We start from the raw sequence: 15,418 nt of genomic DNA on the forward strand, positions 1-15,418 counted from the left end.
AGAAAAAGTATCAAATGCATGAAAGAATTCACATACATATGATTCAATCTGATATTCGCATATTTCCCCTCTTTCTCTCTCTCTTGCTTTCTTTCTCCATATATACTGGATGTCGTAAATGCCACAGGCAAATTATTTACATTTAAAAAATTTTGAAATCAGATATGCATTTAAAATTAATTACAGCTCGGGGCTGGGGTTGTGGCTCAGTGGCAGAGCGCTCGCCTAACAAGTGCGAGGCCCTGGGTTTGATCCTCAGCACCACATAAAAGTAAATAAATAGGGGCTGGAGATGTGGCTCAAGCGGTAGTGTGCTCGCCTGGCGTGCATGGGGTGCTGGGTTTGATCCTCAGCACCACATTAAAAAAAAAATTTTTTTTTAAATAAAGATGTTGTGTCCACCAAAAACTAAAAAATAAATATTAAATAAATTCTCTCTCTCTTTAAAAAAAGTCAATAAATAAAATAAAGGTATTGTGTCCAACTACAACTAATATATATATATATATATATATATATATATATATATATATATATTTAAAAACTGAGTTACAGCTCACTCTTATAGTTAGGAATGACCTTTTTTCTTACAGCACATCAACTTAAAAACACTTGAAATATTGAGCATTTCCTTTCATAGTGTTGTTTTCAGTCTCCTCTTTATTTTCAAGTCCGTTCAATCTCCTAAAATACAGAGGAGGTTTTACTTCATAATCCTTTAAATGCTGCGTTCTCGCCTTACTCTCAATATTGACTTTTACGAATATTTTTTTAAGTCTCACTTAAAAAAAAAAAAAAAAACAAAGACAAGCCAGATGTAGTGGCTCCCAGCTACTCGGGAGGCTGAGGTAGGAGGAACGCTGGGGCCCAGGAAACGGAGACCAGCTTGGGCAACACATGGAGGCTCTGTCTCAAACAAACAAACAAAAATAAGTCGCAGACACTGTGTGGGTGACAGGGGTCTTTCACGTGATCAGGTTGGTGATGGTGATGCTGCGGTCACGGTGGAAGGTTCTGGTTCCGGGACGCGCAGCCTCAGCATTCAGACATGAGGTGCCACTTACATTCAGAACTTCAAAAATTTTGTAGACATTTTTGTGGGAACCCAACCTTCCGGGTGACTGAGTTACACTCCCCAGCTGGGTGCTGAGGCGCTCAGTCACAGAAATGGGTGTGTCTTGCTACAGCCCCATGGGTGAAGCTACGCTCACCTGTTCCTTTGTAATATAACCCCTTGCCCTGTTTAGGATAGAATCTTCCATGGAAGTGCCTTGTGTGTGTCCCCTCCTCTTACTGTGCCCTTGGGTGTGGCCTACCCAGGTGTCAGTCAACCTGCTGACAGTGGACATCATGAAGATAGACTCAGCCCCTGAAACCTGATCCCTTGCCTCGTTTGAATAGCTTCCCTCAATAAAAGGGGTCAGCGCGTGCCTCGCTCTCTCTTTCTGCAGACCCTTAAGGTCAGAGGAGCTGTCACAGCGACCCCAAGGAAAAAGGTCTTTGTGTCTCTTGTTGGTTATTTCGTGCAGCCCAGTTAGCCCAGTGTAACTAGAGTGACCCCTGAGCCTTTTAGTCGCGAGAACAGAAACCCGGCACACTTTCACTAGTGCAGTGAAAGGTGACGCAGAGGAGAAAACTCTTCTTTTTGACTTTTTTGTTTTTTTTAAAAGTTTCAAATAAAAAGCTGGACCTGGGGGGCTGAGGATGTGGCTCAAGCGGTAGTGCGCTCGCCTGGCATGCGTGCGGCCCGGGTTCGATCCTCAGCACCACATACAAACAAAGATGTTATGTCCTAAAAAATAAACTAAAAAATAAACATTGAAATTCTCTCTCTCTCTCTCTCTAAAAAAAAAAAAAAAAAAAAAAAAAGCTGGACCTGGGGAAGAACGCCATCCAAGTGCTACCTTTCTTCCATTTTTCAGTAGGGGTGTGTGTGTGTGAGAGAGAGAGACAGACAGACAGACAGGCAGACACACACTAGGGATCAAGTCCAAGGGTGCTTTACCATTGAGCTACATTCCCAGCTATTTATAAAAATATTTAAAAATTTTGAGACAGGGTCTCTCTAAATTGCTGAGGCTGGCCTCAAACCTGTGATCCTCCCACATCAGACTCCCAAATAGCTGGGATTACAGGCACATGCCACCAACCTGTTTAGCAACGGACTGTAATTTCAAATAAGCAGTGGGCACAGTGCCTCACTATCTCTCCGTCCCCAGAGCCCACTGGCCCTATGCTCCATAACTGGACAGGCCTCCCTTAGTGTCCCCAGAGGCCCTTCATAACTCCTGTGTCCCAAACCGACTTCAGCATCTCCCCAAACTGGCCACATCTTCCCATCTCCAGCTCTATAAAGGACCCATGTCCCCAGGTCCCCAGTCCCCGGCCTCATTCTGGACACCTCCCTTCCCTAGCCTGTCTTCTCCATCTCCGAGTGTCTCTCCCCTGCCCCTCCTGCCATCCCCCTGGTGCCACCCTGGTCCCAGCCACTTCTTAAAAGGCTCTTTTGAATCCCTGCCCACACGTGTCATGTCAAGCCACCTGGCCTTCCTATGTCTCAGTGACACCGCACTGCATGTCCAGTGTGTCCCACACAGCACAGTCTCGGCTGCGTCATACCCACGTGTGTCCCATGGCCGGACAAACATGCAGACGCTGCTCTCCGACTCTCAGCCCTGCCCCGACCTTCTTTCTCACAGAGACCCCCCATGTTGAGCTCAACACCTGACCTCCAGGAACAAAGGCCTCTTTCCCAGTCTCTTTGGCGGTGACAGGTGGCTACGTGTCACGTTCTGACTAGTCTGACATAAGCAGAAGCGACAGGGCTGCTTCTAGGTGGTTCCTTTAAAAGAACCGAAGTGGGGCTGGGGATGCGACTCAGGAGAAGCTCTTTGGAAGCCGGGCTCCCAGCAGCGGGGCCTTCCCCCACAGCCTCCCCGGGCACAAGCTCCGTCTCTACTTCCTCTCCTCTCCGGCTGCCTGGAGGGAGGTGATGGCGAGCCACCTTGGAACGGCAACATTTCACAGAAGGCAGAGCCGTGAGAGGGAAGGGGCCTGGATTTCTGACCCTGTGACCCACTTACGAGTCACTGTTAGATGAGAAAGGAATGTGTGGCTTCTCCAGGTTCCAGTGACCTGGGGTCTTGGGTCAGAGCGGCTAACGCACATCCTAAGGGACTCATTCTGTTACCTATGACTCAACGACCATGAGCTCTGCTTTCAGCAAGGAACCACACACCCTGCCCCTGGGGACTCTGGCCACCACCTGGGGACTCTGGCCGCCACCTGTGATGGACCCCCGCCCCTGAAGTCATGGCTCTTACGGATGACGTCATCTCCGAACTGGTGCTGGGCGATGTGCTGGAAGAGGGTGGTGAGGACGGGCAGCAGGGCCACCGTGGTGTAGGTGAGGTTCTGGCCCACGCCCTTGACCTGCGTGCGCGCCTGCGACACCTTGCCCAGCCGCAGGTTCTCCACCATCTTCTCGATGTCCTCCGAGGCGCTCTCGAAGAAGGAGCGGAGGCCGGCCTTCACGATCTCGGGGCCTGACTTCATCACCGTCCTAGGGGGGAAGCGGGGACCCGGTTCTAGAAAGAAAGTCTCCATGTGGCGGGTGTGAAGGACAGGGGCTGCGGCTGGCGCAGGATGCAGTGGGTGCCACCCCCCTCACCCTACCTGGCATCCAGGGAGCGGGCCAGGATGTGAAGACAGTTGACCACGGCGGGGGCGTCCGTCCCTGGGAGGGGAAGGTGGCTGAGGGGAGGGAAGGGCCAGAGGACAGCGGCCCCCTGTCTCAGTCACTGCCCTGTCCCCAGGACTACCCAGTCCACATCCAGGTCCAGGAGAAGGACACAAGGAACGTTCCTCAAATGAAGGCCAAACCCGGGAACTCCTTCCTCCAGGGGCTGGCGGGAAGCTCAGGGGGGGGCCACTTACCAAAGAGAGAGACGCGGTGGCGGACAAGGGCCGCGAGTTTGCAGAAGAGGCTGGAGGAAGGGACAGGACAGGGGAATAGAGAGTGAAACCATGGAGACAGGGCAGCGGTGGCACAGAGAAAGGACAGAGAGGACAGGGGAGGGCGGCAGGCAGCCTGAGCAGGAGACTTCAGGAAGGGGATCCAAGGAGTGACTGGCCCGGGAGCCACAGTGGGTGTCTGCCTTCCTAACAGGGTGACCAGTTTGTCCCAGTTTACCTGATATTTTAGGAGACCCTACAGTCTTGCAAACAGGGACAGCTTGTCACCCCAGCCCACCTATTATCTCTGCAGGAAGAGTGACCAGTGCCCAGTACCCAGGACAGAGCCCCCAAAGACCAAGCACAGGAAGTCAGGGGTCCAGGACTATAACCCTGTGAGGTCAGGGGTCAGAGGTCGCAGGCAGCCCACCTGGTGATCATTTCCTTTTCCTTATTGGAGGCGTGGCCACCACTGCCCAGCACTTTGGCCGGTGTGGACAAGAAATAGAGGCAGTGGTTGTTGAAGTACTGATTGATCAAGGGGAGCAGGATCTGCAGGTGGGGAAGGAAGACGGGGTGGTGAAGAGGGGGAGGCCCACAGCTCCTGGCCCCCTCTGCCTTTCCCAGCCCACCTCTCACCTTGGCAAAGAATTTGATCTCCTGTTCATGTGGGGATTTTTCCACTCGTCCACTGCTGACCACGGCCTCTGTCGGGAAGGACAAATGGGGTCACAGAGGGGTCAAGGCTGGGGAATCCAGTGTGATCTGATGGGAGAGACTCTGGGGGAAGGGCTAGGAAATGATGGGAGATAAATTCTTGGTATGAAGTCACTTCTGTTGTCTGTCAGATAAACCTCTCTCCCCTTCTTTTGTCTGATCTCCCCTATCCCTTGATCAAACCCTTCCTGAAACTGAAAATAGGGAGGAGAACAAACTGGAAGGAAGGTGAGGCCATAGACCATCCTCTCCTCATTCATCACAAGCCTTTCTTATTTCTGAACTTCAGTGTCTACCAAGGAGTCAATTTAGATTTAATAAATGAAACAAATGAGACGAGAAGTTGATATAAATACATTAGAATAATTTTTAAATAAAGACCATTTCAGACAAACATGGTAATAGGAATAATTAAGCTATTAAAATAATAATACTGGCTCCAATTATTAAACATTTGATATGTCCCTGGCACTTTGAGAAATGTCATCCTTTTAGAATCTCTTCCCAACTTGGTAGTAGTTGGTCCCTCTCCTCCATTTATAGATGAGAAAACTGGGGTAAAACAATTCACCCTGGGTCACCCAGCCAGTAAGTGACAGAACCATGGCCAGTTATGTTGAACAGTACCCCATATCACAGATGAGGAAACTGAGGTTCAGAGAGACAGAGGTATGCAGCAAGGAGGCTCAGCATGTGGGCCTTGGGGTGAGATTTGTGGGACTGAATCCTGATCTGTCTCTCACCATCAGGAATGTGGGGGTTTGGGGGCTGGGGGGGTCTCTGAGGAAAACTGAAACAGACTGTGGGGGCCCTAGCTGTGACTCTTGGTGATGTCCAAGAAACACCCAAGGGCAGCCCAGCAGTCTCAGCCTTCAAAATAAATCCAGAATCTGTTCAGTTTCGCCCTCTCTGTTCCCAGTCAAGTCAAAAGGACCCTGAACACCTGAGTCAGGTCCCTTCTCTGTTCAGAGGCCTCCTGTGGCTCCATCTCACTCAGGGGAAAAGATAAAGTTCTCACCATGGCCTGCAAAGCTTTACGTGATCTGTCTTGTCACCTCTCTAACATCATGTCCTCTCACTGTCCCCCTCAATCACTCTGCTTCATGGCATCCCATACTAGGGACCCTCCAGGACTCTGCACTTGCTGCTCCCTTGCCTGGAAGGAACAGATGTCTCCAGATGTCCAAATGGCTCTCCAGGAATCTCCTTTAGGTCTTGACTCAGATGTCACTTTTTTTCCCAGTGCTGCTGGGGATGGAACCCAGGGCCTTTGCACATGCCAGGCAAGCACTCTACTACTGAGCCACATGCAGCCCATGTCACACTCTTATCCAAGTCTTCCTTGAATATTCTATTTAAAATTACAATGGGCTTCAGCTGGGGCTGTAGCTCAGTGGTAGAGTGCTTGCCTGGCATTCATGAGGCACTGGGTTTGATCCTTGGCACCACATAAAAATAAACAAATAGAATAAAGGCATTCTGTCCATCTACAACTACAAAATAATAATAATAATAACTATGGGCTGCACACTCCCAATCCCCTTCAACCTGCTCTATTGATTTATTCTTCCCCAAACACTAACATACTAAATGTTATTAATAGTGATGGTGTAAACACCACAGGAACACAGTGGCAGATGGGCTGGATCTTTGTTTTGGTCAGTGTATCTCTGACATCCAGAACAGTGTCTGGCCTAGCAAATAATTAGATGAGGGGCGGAAGGAGAGATCCGGGGCTGGCTCCCCAGGCGCGTCATTGCTAGGGAGGCAGAAAACAGGAAGGGCATTCTTCCTACCCAGGTGGGCGATGAACTCCTGGGAAATGTCCATCCAGCGCAGCAACTGCTGCAGGAAGCCAAACGCAAACCGCTTCTCGATGGAAGATGTGTCCAGCTCCATGTCCTTAAGGCCTCTGGGTGGACAAGCAGAGAGGTCGGCCCAGAAGCAGGGCCTGGGTGCGTTTCTGCTCCAGCAGGTCCTTCCTCATCCCAGGTCCTCAGCTTCTCTCAGGGCCCGCCTCCATGTCCAGGCCCCGCCTCCATGTCCAGGCCCCGCCCCTTGGACTGGCACGGTATGGCCCCGCCCCCGCACTCTGGCCCCGCCCACCCGCCGCCTCCTCCCGCGTGGCCCCGCCCCTGAGCTTGCCTGGTGACCGCGTAGCCGTTCATCTGCAGGAACTTCAGCAGCTCCTGGGCCTTCTCCCGATCTCGTGCTTTCTCCTTGGCCGTGAGAGTGTCGTAGGGCACCAGCAGGGGATGGGACCCACCGCCTGGGGAGGCAAAGACCAGAAACTAGGGGCTGGGGGGGACCAGGCCGCTCCCTGAAGTGGTTCTTGAGCTGAGGTCGCAGGATTCTGGTCATAAAGATGGACATCGTAACAGAAACCCCGCTCTCAGAGGCTCGCCTCACCACAAGCCTGTGGTGGAAACCGCTGTCACCATTTCCAGTCTCCAGGCCAGAAACCCAGGGGCGGAGGCAGTTGTTCAGTCGCACGGGAAGGCACGGTCTGACCCAGGCCCTCAGACTCCGGAGCCTCTGGGGGGGGGACTGCAGGGGCCTTGTGGGGAGCGGGGCCACTCACCCTTGGCCTCCAGCTCTTGCTTCTTCTTCCGCCCCCACGTGTTGTGGTAGTTTTCTGCTAGTTGTTCTGCCATGGCCTGCGGGGGACGCAGACAATCCAGGACAGATTCAGAGAATGCCCTTCCCCAGCAGATGCCCTGGGGACCCCCAAATGCAGGGTCAGAGGTCTCACCTGCAGCTCGCGGGACAGGGTCACTCCGCTGAGGTCGGGGGGCTGGGGGTTGTAGCCTTCTCGGGGGTCATAGGTCTGAGAGGGTAGGGGGAGACGGGGGCTGGATGAGCAAGCAGGAAGCCCCAACCAGCCCCTGCCTGGGGCCCCAGACACCTCCTCTGCACCCCCTCCTTAAGACCCTGTCTCTAAACCACCCCCTCCTCTCCTCTGCCCCATGAGTCTTTAGACCCATGACTCTCCTGTCCCAGACTTCTTGGACTTCTGTCCCTTCTTCTGGCCTCGCCCCTTCTCCTGACTCGTCCTTCTCCTTAGGGCCCCCTCCCCTCACAATCCCAGCCCCTGTCTGGTCCCACAGGCCCCTTACTGGCCACCTCCCTCATGACCTCACCTGGGCAGTTTGAGATATCTTCCGTGTTTTCTTCTTCTCCGTCTTCTCCTCTTCACCCTCCCTCGCCTTCTCTATGGTCCATTCCCAGGCGATCATGGCCTTCAAGGACTCTTTGATGGGCCAGCGGTAAATCTCTTTGTCCTGAAGTGGACAGGAGGGGACAGAGTAGGTGGAGTGGGGCTGGAAGGGGATAGAGGAAGGAGCCCGCAGCCCAGACTCCCTGGCCTCCAGAGTGGGAAGTCCCCACCGGGTGGCTATGAAGTGCTCAGTGGCCCAGCCACCCTGGAACCCAGGTTCTTACCAGTCTGGAATAGAGCATCCTAACCATTCTCTCATTTTACACACGAGTCCCAGTGACGGGACTCAGGGTCAAGGAATCAAACTCAGCTCTGACCCTTTCTAGAGGAGGGGCATTAGGAATCTGGGGCCCTCAGGGGGAGGCAACCCAACCTGAGGGGAGGCAAAGTCCATGATGGGAACCCTAATCCCAGACCTGTCTGATTCAAACCCGTGAAGCTTCCTTATTTCTTCCCTACCCCAGATTTGGGGTTTCATTTTGAACCCCAACACAGGGCCCCAAGGCTTGGTCACCTTCTCTGAAAAAGTCTTGTAGGGCCTCAGCATGGGGTGGGTCTTCAGCTCCTCGTCTACGTTCTCCCCGTAGGACCAGTTGTTCTGGATCTAGAAGTGGAGGCGGAGGACAGGTGAAGGCAGGATGAGGGGTAGCAGCCATGTAGGGCACCCAGCAGGTACCCTGGAGCACTGAGGGCTCCATGGAAATCTGGGGATCCCTGGGAGAGTGGGGGTCCTTAGGGAAGGCCGGAGGCCTCAGGGAAACCTGGGGCCTCAGGGAAGACCTGGGCCCGGGGAAAAGCTGAGGTCTTGAAGGAGGGACACTTCTGGGACTGGGGGACCCTGGTGCCGACCTTGTCAAAGGCCCACTTCTCATGTGTGTACTCTGCAAACTTGTTAATGAAGGAGTCGAGCTTCTCGGGGATGATCACACTGTGGAGGGAGGGATTGGCAGATGTTGGGGCATGGAGAGGGAACCTTCCTCTTCCCCAGCCCCTGAGTTCCACCCCAGGTCTCACTTGAGGGTCTCCACAGGCCGGGGATCAAAGTTGCCTTCAGCGTCCACAGTGGCCTTTTTCTCTGCCTTGGATGAGTACGAGGCATCCACGTAGTCAGGAGGCAGGGCCCCCGCGATGGCACACAGACAAGGCATGGCCATGCGGTACAGCTCCTGGTCGTATTTCTGAGGATGCCAGGGGTGGGCGGGTTGGAGGGTGTCACAACGGGCTTCAAGGAATATCCCAACCTTGGAGTCTCAGAAGTGCCAATCACACCCTCTAATCATCAACCTTCCTCCCTGGACCCCCAAACCCAAATTATGGTCCCTCTCTCTGAAATCAAAACCCTAGACCAAGATGGAACCCCAAATCACCTCCATATTACCCCTTCCAAGCACCCCAATGAAAGGCACATCCCCTCTTCTATAACCCCCAAATTGAATCCTCAACCCATAAATCTTCCTACATCCAAACTTGCAGAGCTGCCTCTCTCCTGGAACCCATCAAATTTGGAGATTTCATTCTGGATTCCCAAGTTTGAGGCCCAACCCTCCCCTTTTGGGTCTCCTGGGTGCCCAGACCTTATGTGCCAGAGAGTCAAAGATGCCCCAGAATAGTTTGCGAGTGAGGTGTAGCTCTTCCTCGGAGGTGACCCCGAAGTTGGCCCAACCCGTAGGGAGGCAGTAGTACTTCCAACACCGCTCATAGTGGTTGGTGAGGAGCTGAGTGGGAGCAAGAGGGGACACACAGGAAGGGGCATAAAGCAGATGGCAAGCAAATGAAGGCCCCAGGAGGCAGAGGGTGCAGTGCTCGAAAACTATAAAGGAGGTGTAGAAAATGCAAATTATATGCTAATAAAGGAGGGCATGGTCTGTTTATTGGGGAATGGTCCTGGATAGTTTATTATGCAAAGTTAGCATTTTAATTTGGAACCAGGATGGTCATTAAACCAGAGCTGGGTTTGTCTGTCTTTTCACATAAACAAGCATGCTTAATAGTCCACGGGTAGGGTGGTGTGCAAATGGGCATATGGATGGAGTGATCTGTGCTTATGCAAACTAGCACGCCAGATAGAAACACAGGCAGCGCTCCATGCAAATATATGGAAATTGAAAAGACGGCCTCCACTATCCAATATGCAAACTTGAAGTAGGGGCTAATTTAAGCATATTATGCAAAATAGCCAAGATATCTGAGTTGGGGGTATCTCCTTATGCAAATTAGCCATGCAAATGAAAAAACAGGAGAGACAGTGTGCAAATATTCAGAATAGCTATGGTTCTGTTTATTCAAATAAACGAACTCATTTGAATAGTGGAAGGCTGGTGGTCTGGGCAAGCGAATAAAATGCTAATTAGGGGAATTGGTGTGCCCCATGCAAATATATGCTAATTTAGGCGGGGGCTGGCTTCGTTTGGTTAGGCAAATTAAGCGCTAATTAGGGAATGTTAGCGGCATCAGTGACGCAAAGTGAATGTCCTGGGAATCCTAGTATGCTGACAGGGATGCCAACTAGCTTCCGTGAATCCGCTGCCCTCACGCGCGCAGGGTGGCTGGGGTGGGCAGCGTTGATACACACGCGCCCCCTAGTCTGGGGCTAGAGCAGGGCGGTGAGTGGGTGAGCTGAGGAGGGTTAGCGCTCACCTTAAGCGGCATCTTGGCGAACTCATTCAGGATGGGCACGTCGAACACCAGGCGCCGAAGCAGGTGCTGCAGCATGGACGGGCGGATGTACCTGCGGGGAGAGCACAGGGCGGGGATCGCGCCTCGAGGCCCGCGCGGCCTGTGGCCCCACCCCGCCCCGGGCCGCACCCCACCTGCAGAGCGCCATGAGGCAGTCCTCGATGACATCGCGCTGCGCCTTGGTGAGCGAGCGGCCCCGGGACAGGCGGTAGATGGTGTGCAGCATGGAGTCCACCATGATGGCGCGGTGCTCGGTTCCCGCGAAGAGTGGCGCACACTTCGTGATGAGCGGCAGCACCGCCAGGCACAGGTAGCGGTTCAGCGCCAGGGCCATCTCCGTGGTGCTGAAAGTGGCCTGCGGCACAGGGCGAGGACATCAGGCCCGCTGCAAACCCTGGGGTGGCCTTGGCAGCCATCCTGGACAACTCTGGCCAACGGACCCAGATCATTCCCCCAAATCCTGCTCCTCGGCTTCTGTACCCCACTCCCACTGCTACCTTGCTGAGCAAAATTTCGAACACACTCAAAAGTCCAGAAGCTAATAATGAGCCCCATTACTCGGATTTGGCTGTTGTGCAGATACTGACCTTGCGTGTGATTTTATTTCCGCTCTAACCTTGACCGTCTGTCTTTCCTGTAACATTTTCATGCAAACCCCAGCCATCTGCCATTGTACCCACAGATGCTTAGCTACACATTTCCATTCAGAAAAGCAAGTCTATCTGACAGTCCAGAAAATACTGCCATATCCCTGGTGACAGAATTAACAATCTCTTGATTTTCCTGATCAACTTTCTCTGGCTGTGGCAAAAACTGCTTTGCATTCAGATGGTACTGTTGAGATCAGGGCCCCAGGAGGGTCCACATGCTGCATTTGGCCGGCAAGTCTCATAGACATTTTCTTTTTTTATTTTTAGGTTTATTTAAATGTAAATTTGTTTTTATTTATATATGACAGCAGAATGCATTACAATTCTTATTACCCTTATAGAACACAATTTTTTATATCTCTAGTTGTATACATAGTATACTCACACCAATTCGTGTCTTCATATATGTTCTTTTGATAGTAATGATTATCCCATTCATTAATAACCCCCTACACCTTCCCTTCCCCTCCAACCCCTCTGCCCTATCTAGAGTTCATCTATTCCTCCCATGCTCCTGCTCCCTATCCCATTATGGATCAGCCTCCTTATATCAAAGAAAACATTAGGCATTTGGTTTTTTGGGATTGGTTAACTTCACTTAGCAATATCTTCTCTAATTCTACCTGCAAATGCCATGATTTTATTCTCTTTTATTGCTGAGTAATACTCCATTGTGTATATATGCCCCATTTTTTTTTATCCATTCATCTATTAAAGGGCATCTAGGTTGGCTCCACAGTTTAGCTATTGTGTGAATTGAGCTGCTATAAACATTGATGTGGCTGTGTCCCTGTAGTATGCTGTTTTTTAAGTCCTTTGGGTATAGACGGAGGAGAGGGACAGCTGGGTCAAATGGTGGTTCCATTCCCAATTTTCCAAGGAATTTCCATACAGCTTTCCAGATTGGCTGCATCAATTTGCAGTCCCACCAGCAGTATATCAGTGTTCCTTTTTCCCCATATCCTCGCCAACACTTATTGTTTTTGTATGCATAATAGCTGCCATTCTGACAGAAGTGAGATGAAATCTTAGAGTGGTTTTGATTTGCATTTCTCTAATTGCTAGTGATGATGAACAATTTTAGACATTTTCATCTTTTCTTTTTTAATGTGATTTACTTGCTGGAGAAACCGGGTCATTTGTTCTGTGATTTTTTTTTTTTACATTTTGGCTTTGGCTGGTCACTTCCTTGTGGTGTCAGTGAACTTGTTCCTTTGTACCCACACTTCCTATAGTGGTTATAGATTCAAGTCCCAGTGTTCCTTTTTCCCAGCTAATATCAAGCAGTTAATTCTCCCCCTTAAGACCTTGCTGGGGTTGACCCCCAGCAGTCATCCCTCCTCTGCCTCCTTCCCCTGCCAGAAACTCCTAAAGAATGGCTGGTACCAGCAGAGGAGGCTGAGGCAGGAGGATTTTAAGTTCAAAGGCAGCCTCAGCAACTTAATGAGATCCTAAGCAGTTCAGTGGGACCCTGTCTCTAAATAAAAATAAATATATAAATAAAAAGGGCTGGGGGTGTAGCTTGGTGGTTAAGGGCCCCTGGCTCAATCCCTGGTACCAAAAAAAAAAAAAAAAAAAGGAATGGCTAGTACTCCATCTCCGATACCTTACCTCCTGTCCCTCTCAAGCCCCCTGCATAAGGCTGTGGCCCTTCACCTTACTAAAACTGCTTGTCAAGGTCACTATGATCTCCATTCCTCTAAGCCAGTGGTCAATTCTCAGTGGTCACCTTCCTTGGCCAGTCACCTTCTGTTACGATCATACGCTGTGGGTGCCCACAGTGCTGAACGAAGAATGATCATTTTCATACCTGGAGGACTCCTACCCACACTCCATCGGTTTTCTGCCTTTCCTGGCTTTGCTCTCTAATACGAAAATGCTGCTGTCACTCTCCCATGACCCATCTCATGTCCTCTATGGGGCAGGGAGAGGGCCAGGGTGGATGGGGCTGCTCACCGTGTCCAGCGAGGCAGCCGCCCGCATGTCAGGAAGGAACCCCACATCCAGCACATGCAGCAGGAAGTCCTGGTTCTCGATGCCGTACACGCGGTCCAGGAAGAGCACCATGGACGCTTTGTGGTCCGGCACAAAGGACGCTGACATCTTTGGCTGTACCAGTGCCCCATCTACGGGAAAGGGGGGTGGGGGGTGTCAGGATGCCCACAGGACCCACTGGCCCCCTCCCCAGCATCTTGCCCTGGCCAGGCCCTGGCCCCTCCTACCTTTGCCCAGGGTGGGGATCTGCAGGGGGAGGCTGATAATGCCCACGAGGTCATCCAAAGGCACGAGGGAGCGTAGGATGGCGCGGATCCTCAGGGCCTCGCCCTTACCGGCTTGGATTAGCTGGGGGGGTGGGGAGGGGGATGGGCATGTTACCCAGCACCCGTTCTCCTTTCCACCCCTTCCTGCCACACCGATGGGTACCGCAGGTCTCCCTCCCAAGGGACTAACTCAGTTCCCTACCCTCCGCCTGTGCTTCCCCATCCCTCCCCTGTCCACTCCATGAGATCGGGGCCTGGGACAGTGCAGGTCACTGTTCTGTCCATGACCACCCACATGGTGAGAGTTCAATCAAGATCACCAATGTCTGAATGCAGGAATTCAAGGTGACCATGCATGCCCATCCCCTCCCATCTGTCCCACCCCAACCTTCCGGGTCTCACATGCATCTCTGGTGCACAGCGTCCCAGCAGGTCAATCAGGGCAGCATAGAAGGACATAATGGCATGTCCCAGGTGCACGCGGTTTTCTTCAGGAGGCTCCTCCCCGAAGCTGTCGCAGGGGGTGGGTGTGAGGGAGGTGGAGGGGCACAGGGAGGGTGGGCTGTCCCGCTGGGGAGGGGAGCAGGAGACTCACTGTTCACGGCGCCGGTCCCTGCGGACACCTGGCCCATCCCGTGCAGGATCCTCAGAGATGCGGATGGCCTCTTCGATGGCGGCCAGCAGCCCTGAGCCACCCTCACCCCGCAGGGCAGGCCCAAAGCACTCGGGCTTGCGGATGAGAAGGCGCACCACCACGTTGGCGTTCTCCTCCACGCTCTCACCTGGCACGCGGCAGGGTCAAGAGGACCCGTGAGCCATTGCCCAGGGACCCCACGCGGCCCCAGGACCTGACACCCCCAGGGGGGATGCCAGGTCGGCCCAGAACCTCTTGGAAGAATCCCTGCTCAGGCCAGGCCCAAGGCGCAGGGTGTGGGCTGTCACCCTGAGGGAGGCTTTGGTCAGAGGCCCCCTGACTCCCACCTGCCACCGCCATCCCCTGCCTCACCATTGACGAAGACAGCGAAGCGCAGGAAGTCCAGGTAGCGCTCACCGCCGCAGGGGTTCCAGCCGATGTCCGGGTACCCTTTGGCCAAGAGCATGGGACAGCTTTGGAGGCCACAGCCTGCCAGGTAGGACACGACCTGGGGGGCAGGAAGGGGATTCAGCCAGAGCCACCCCCTCTTCCCTAGGGCTCAGTGTGCCAGCCCTGAGCTCCCCAGCCCTGTTCATCTCTGGATCCCTGAGCAGAAAAAGCCTGGTCCCACCCATCTTCATCTCAACCTGGGCCACTGCAGCAGCCCGTCTTCCCCTTCCTCTCCTCTCAGTTTGCTCCTCACACACACCGATCAACACCTGAGTCAGGTCATGTCCCTCCTCTGCTCAGATTCTGTGACCTCATCTCATTTAGGAGTCCTTGATCCCACACAAATTCCTACTACTCGTCCCTCACTGCCTCTGCGCCAAAGGCACTCTTCTCTCTACTATTCTGCAAATTCACGAGGCTCACTTCTGCCTCAGGGCCTTTTCACTAACTGTTCCCTCTGCCTGGAATGCTCTTTCCCCTGATATCCATTTGACCCCTCACCTCCTGAGCTTTACTCAAATGTCATTTTCTCAACAGGGCGTTCTCTGACTACTCTAACCCGAACTCAGACAAACATGTGACCCATGATATTTCTCTCCTTTGCTTGCTTTCTTTCTCAACATCTGTTCTAGCTAACACACTAGATGTTATTCCTACAGCATTCATATTATCCATCCTCCCAAATAGAATGTTGGCTACTTGGGAGCAGGAATCAATCTACCTATCTACCTACCTTCCTCTCTCTCTCTCTCTCTCTCTCTCTCTCTCTCTCTGCGTATCAAGAATTGAACCCAGAGATGCTTAACCACTAAACCACACCCCAGCCATTTATTTACTTATTTATTTATATGCCAGGGAC

The 15,418-nt window shown here is 52.4% G+C and overlaps 1 protein-coding gene across 4 annotated transcripts in view; it reads right to left on the minus strand.

The window, feature by feature from the left end:
- The window catches only part of Ryr1 (ryanodine receptor 1), a 113,578-nt gene that overhangs the window by 52,294 nt on the left and 45,866 nt on the right, over nt 1-15,418 (minus strand). For all 4 annotated transcript variants that reach the window (XM_077105867.1, XM_076839060.2, XM_077105866.1 and 1 more), the window contains exons 43-63: nt 14,482-14,617; nt 14,071-14,257; nt 13,878-13,986; nt 13,437-13,557; nt 13,171-13,340; nt 10,699-10,919; nt 10,526-10,616; nt 9,463-9,603; nt 8,903-9,066; nt 8,738-8,816; nt 8,403-8,492; nt 7,812-7,952; nt 7,424-7,498; nt 7,253-7,328; nt 6,817-6,940; nt 6,468-6,583; nt 4,594-4,661; nt 4,385-4,506; nt 3,937-3,986; nt 3,676-3,736; nt 3,324-3,562 (exon numbers count right to left, since the gene is read on the minus strand). In XM_077105867.1, the coding sequence (XP_076961982.1) occupies nt 3,324-3,562; nt 3,676-3,736; nt 3,937-3,986; nt 4,385-4,506; nt 4,594-4,661; nt 6,468-6,583; nt 6,817-6,940; nt 7,253-7,328; nt 7,424-7,498; nt 7,812-7,952; nt 8,403-8,492; nt 8,738-8,816; nt 8,903-9,066; nt 9,463-9,603; nt 10,526-10,616; nt 10,699-10,919; nt 13,171-13,340; nt 13,437-13,557; nt 13,878-13,986; nt 14,071-14,257; nt 14,482-14,617 (2,581 nt within the window). The remainder of the gene's footprint in view (nt 1-3,323; nt 3,563-3,675; nt 3,737-3,936; nt 3,987-4,384; nt 4,507-4,593; nt 4,662-6,467; nt 6,584-6,816; nt 6,941-7,252; nt 7,329-7,423; nt 7,499-7,811; nt 7,953-8,402; nt 8,493-8,737; nt 8,817-8,902; nt 9,067-9,462; nt 9,604-10,525; nt 10,617-10,698; nt 10,920-13,170; nt 13,341-13,436; nt 13,558-13,877; nt 13,987-14,070; nt 14,258-14,481; nt 14,618-15,418) is intronic.

Source organism: Callospermophilus lateralis, chromosome 18 (assembly GCF_048772815.1).
Source record: "Callospermophilus lateralis isolate mCalLat2 chromosome 18, mCalLat2.hap1, whole genome shotgun sequence".
NCBI lineage: Eukaryota > Metazoa > Chordata > Mammalia > Rodentia > Sciuridae > Callospermophilus > Callospermophilus lateralis.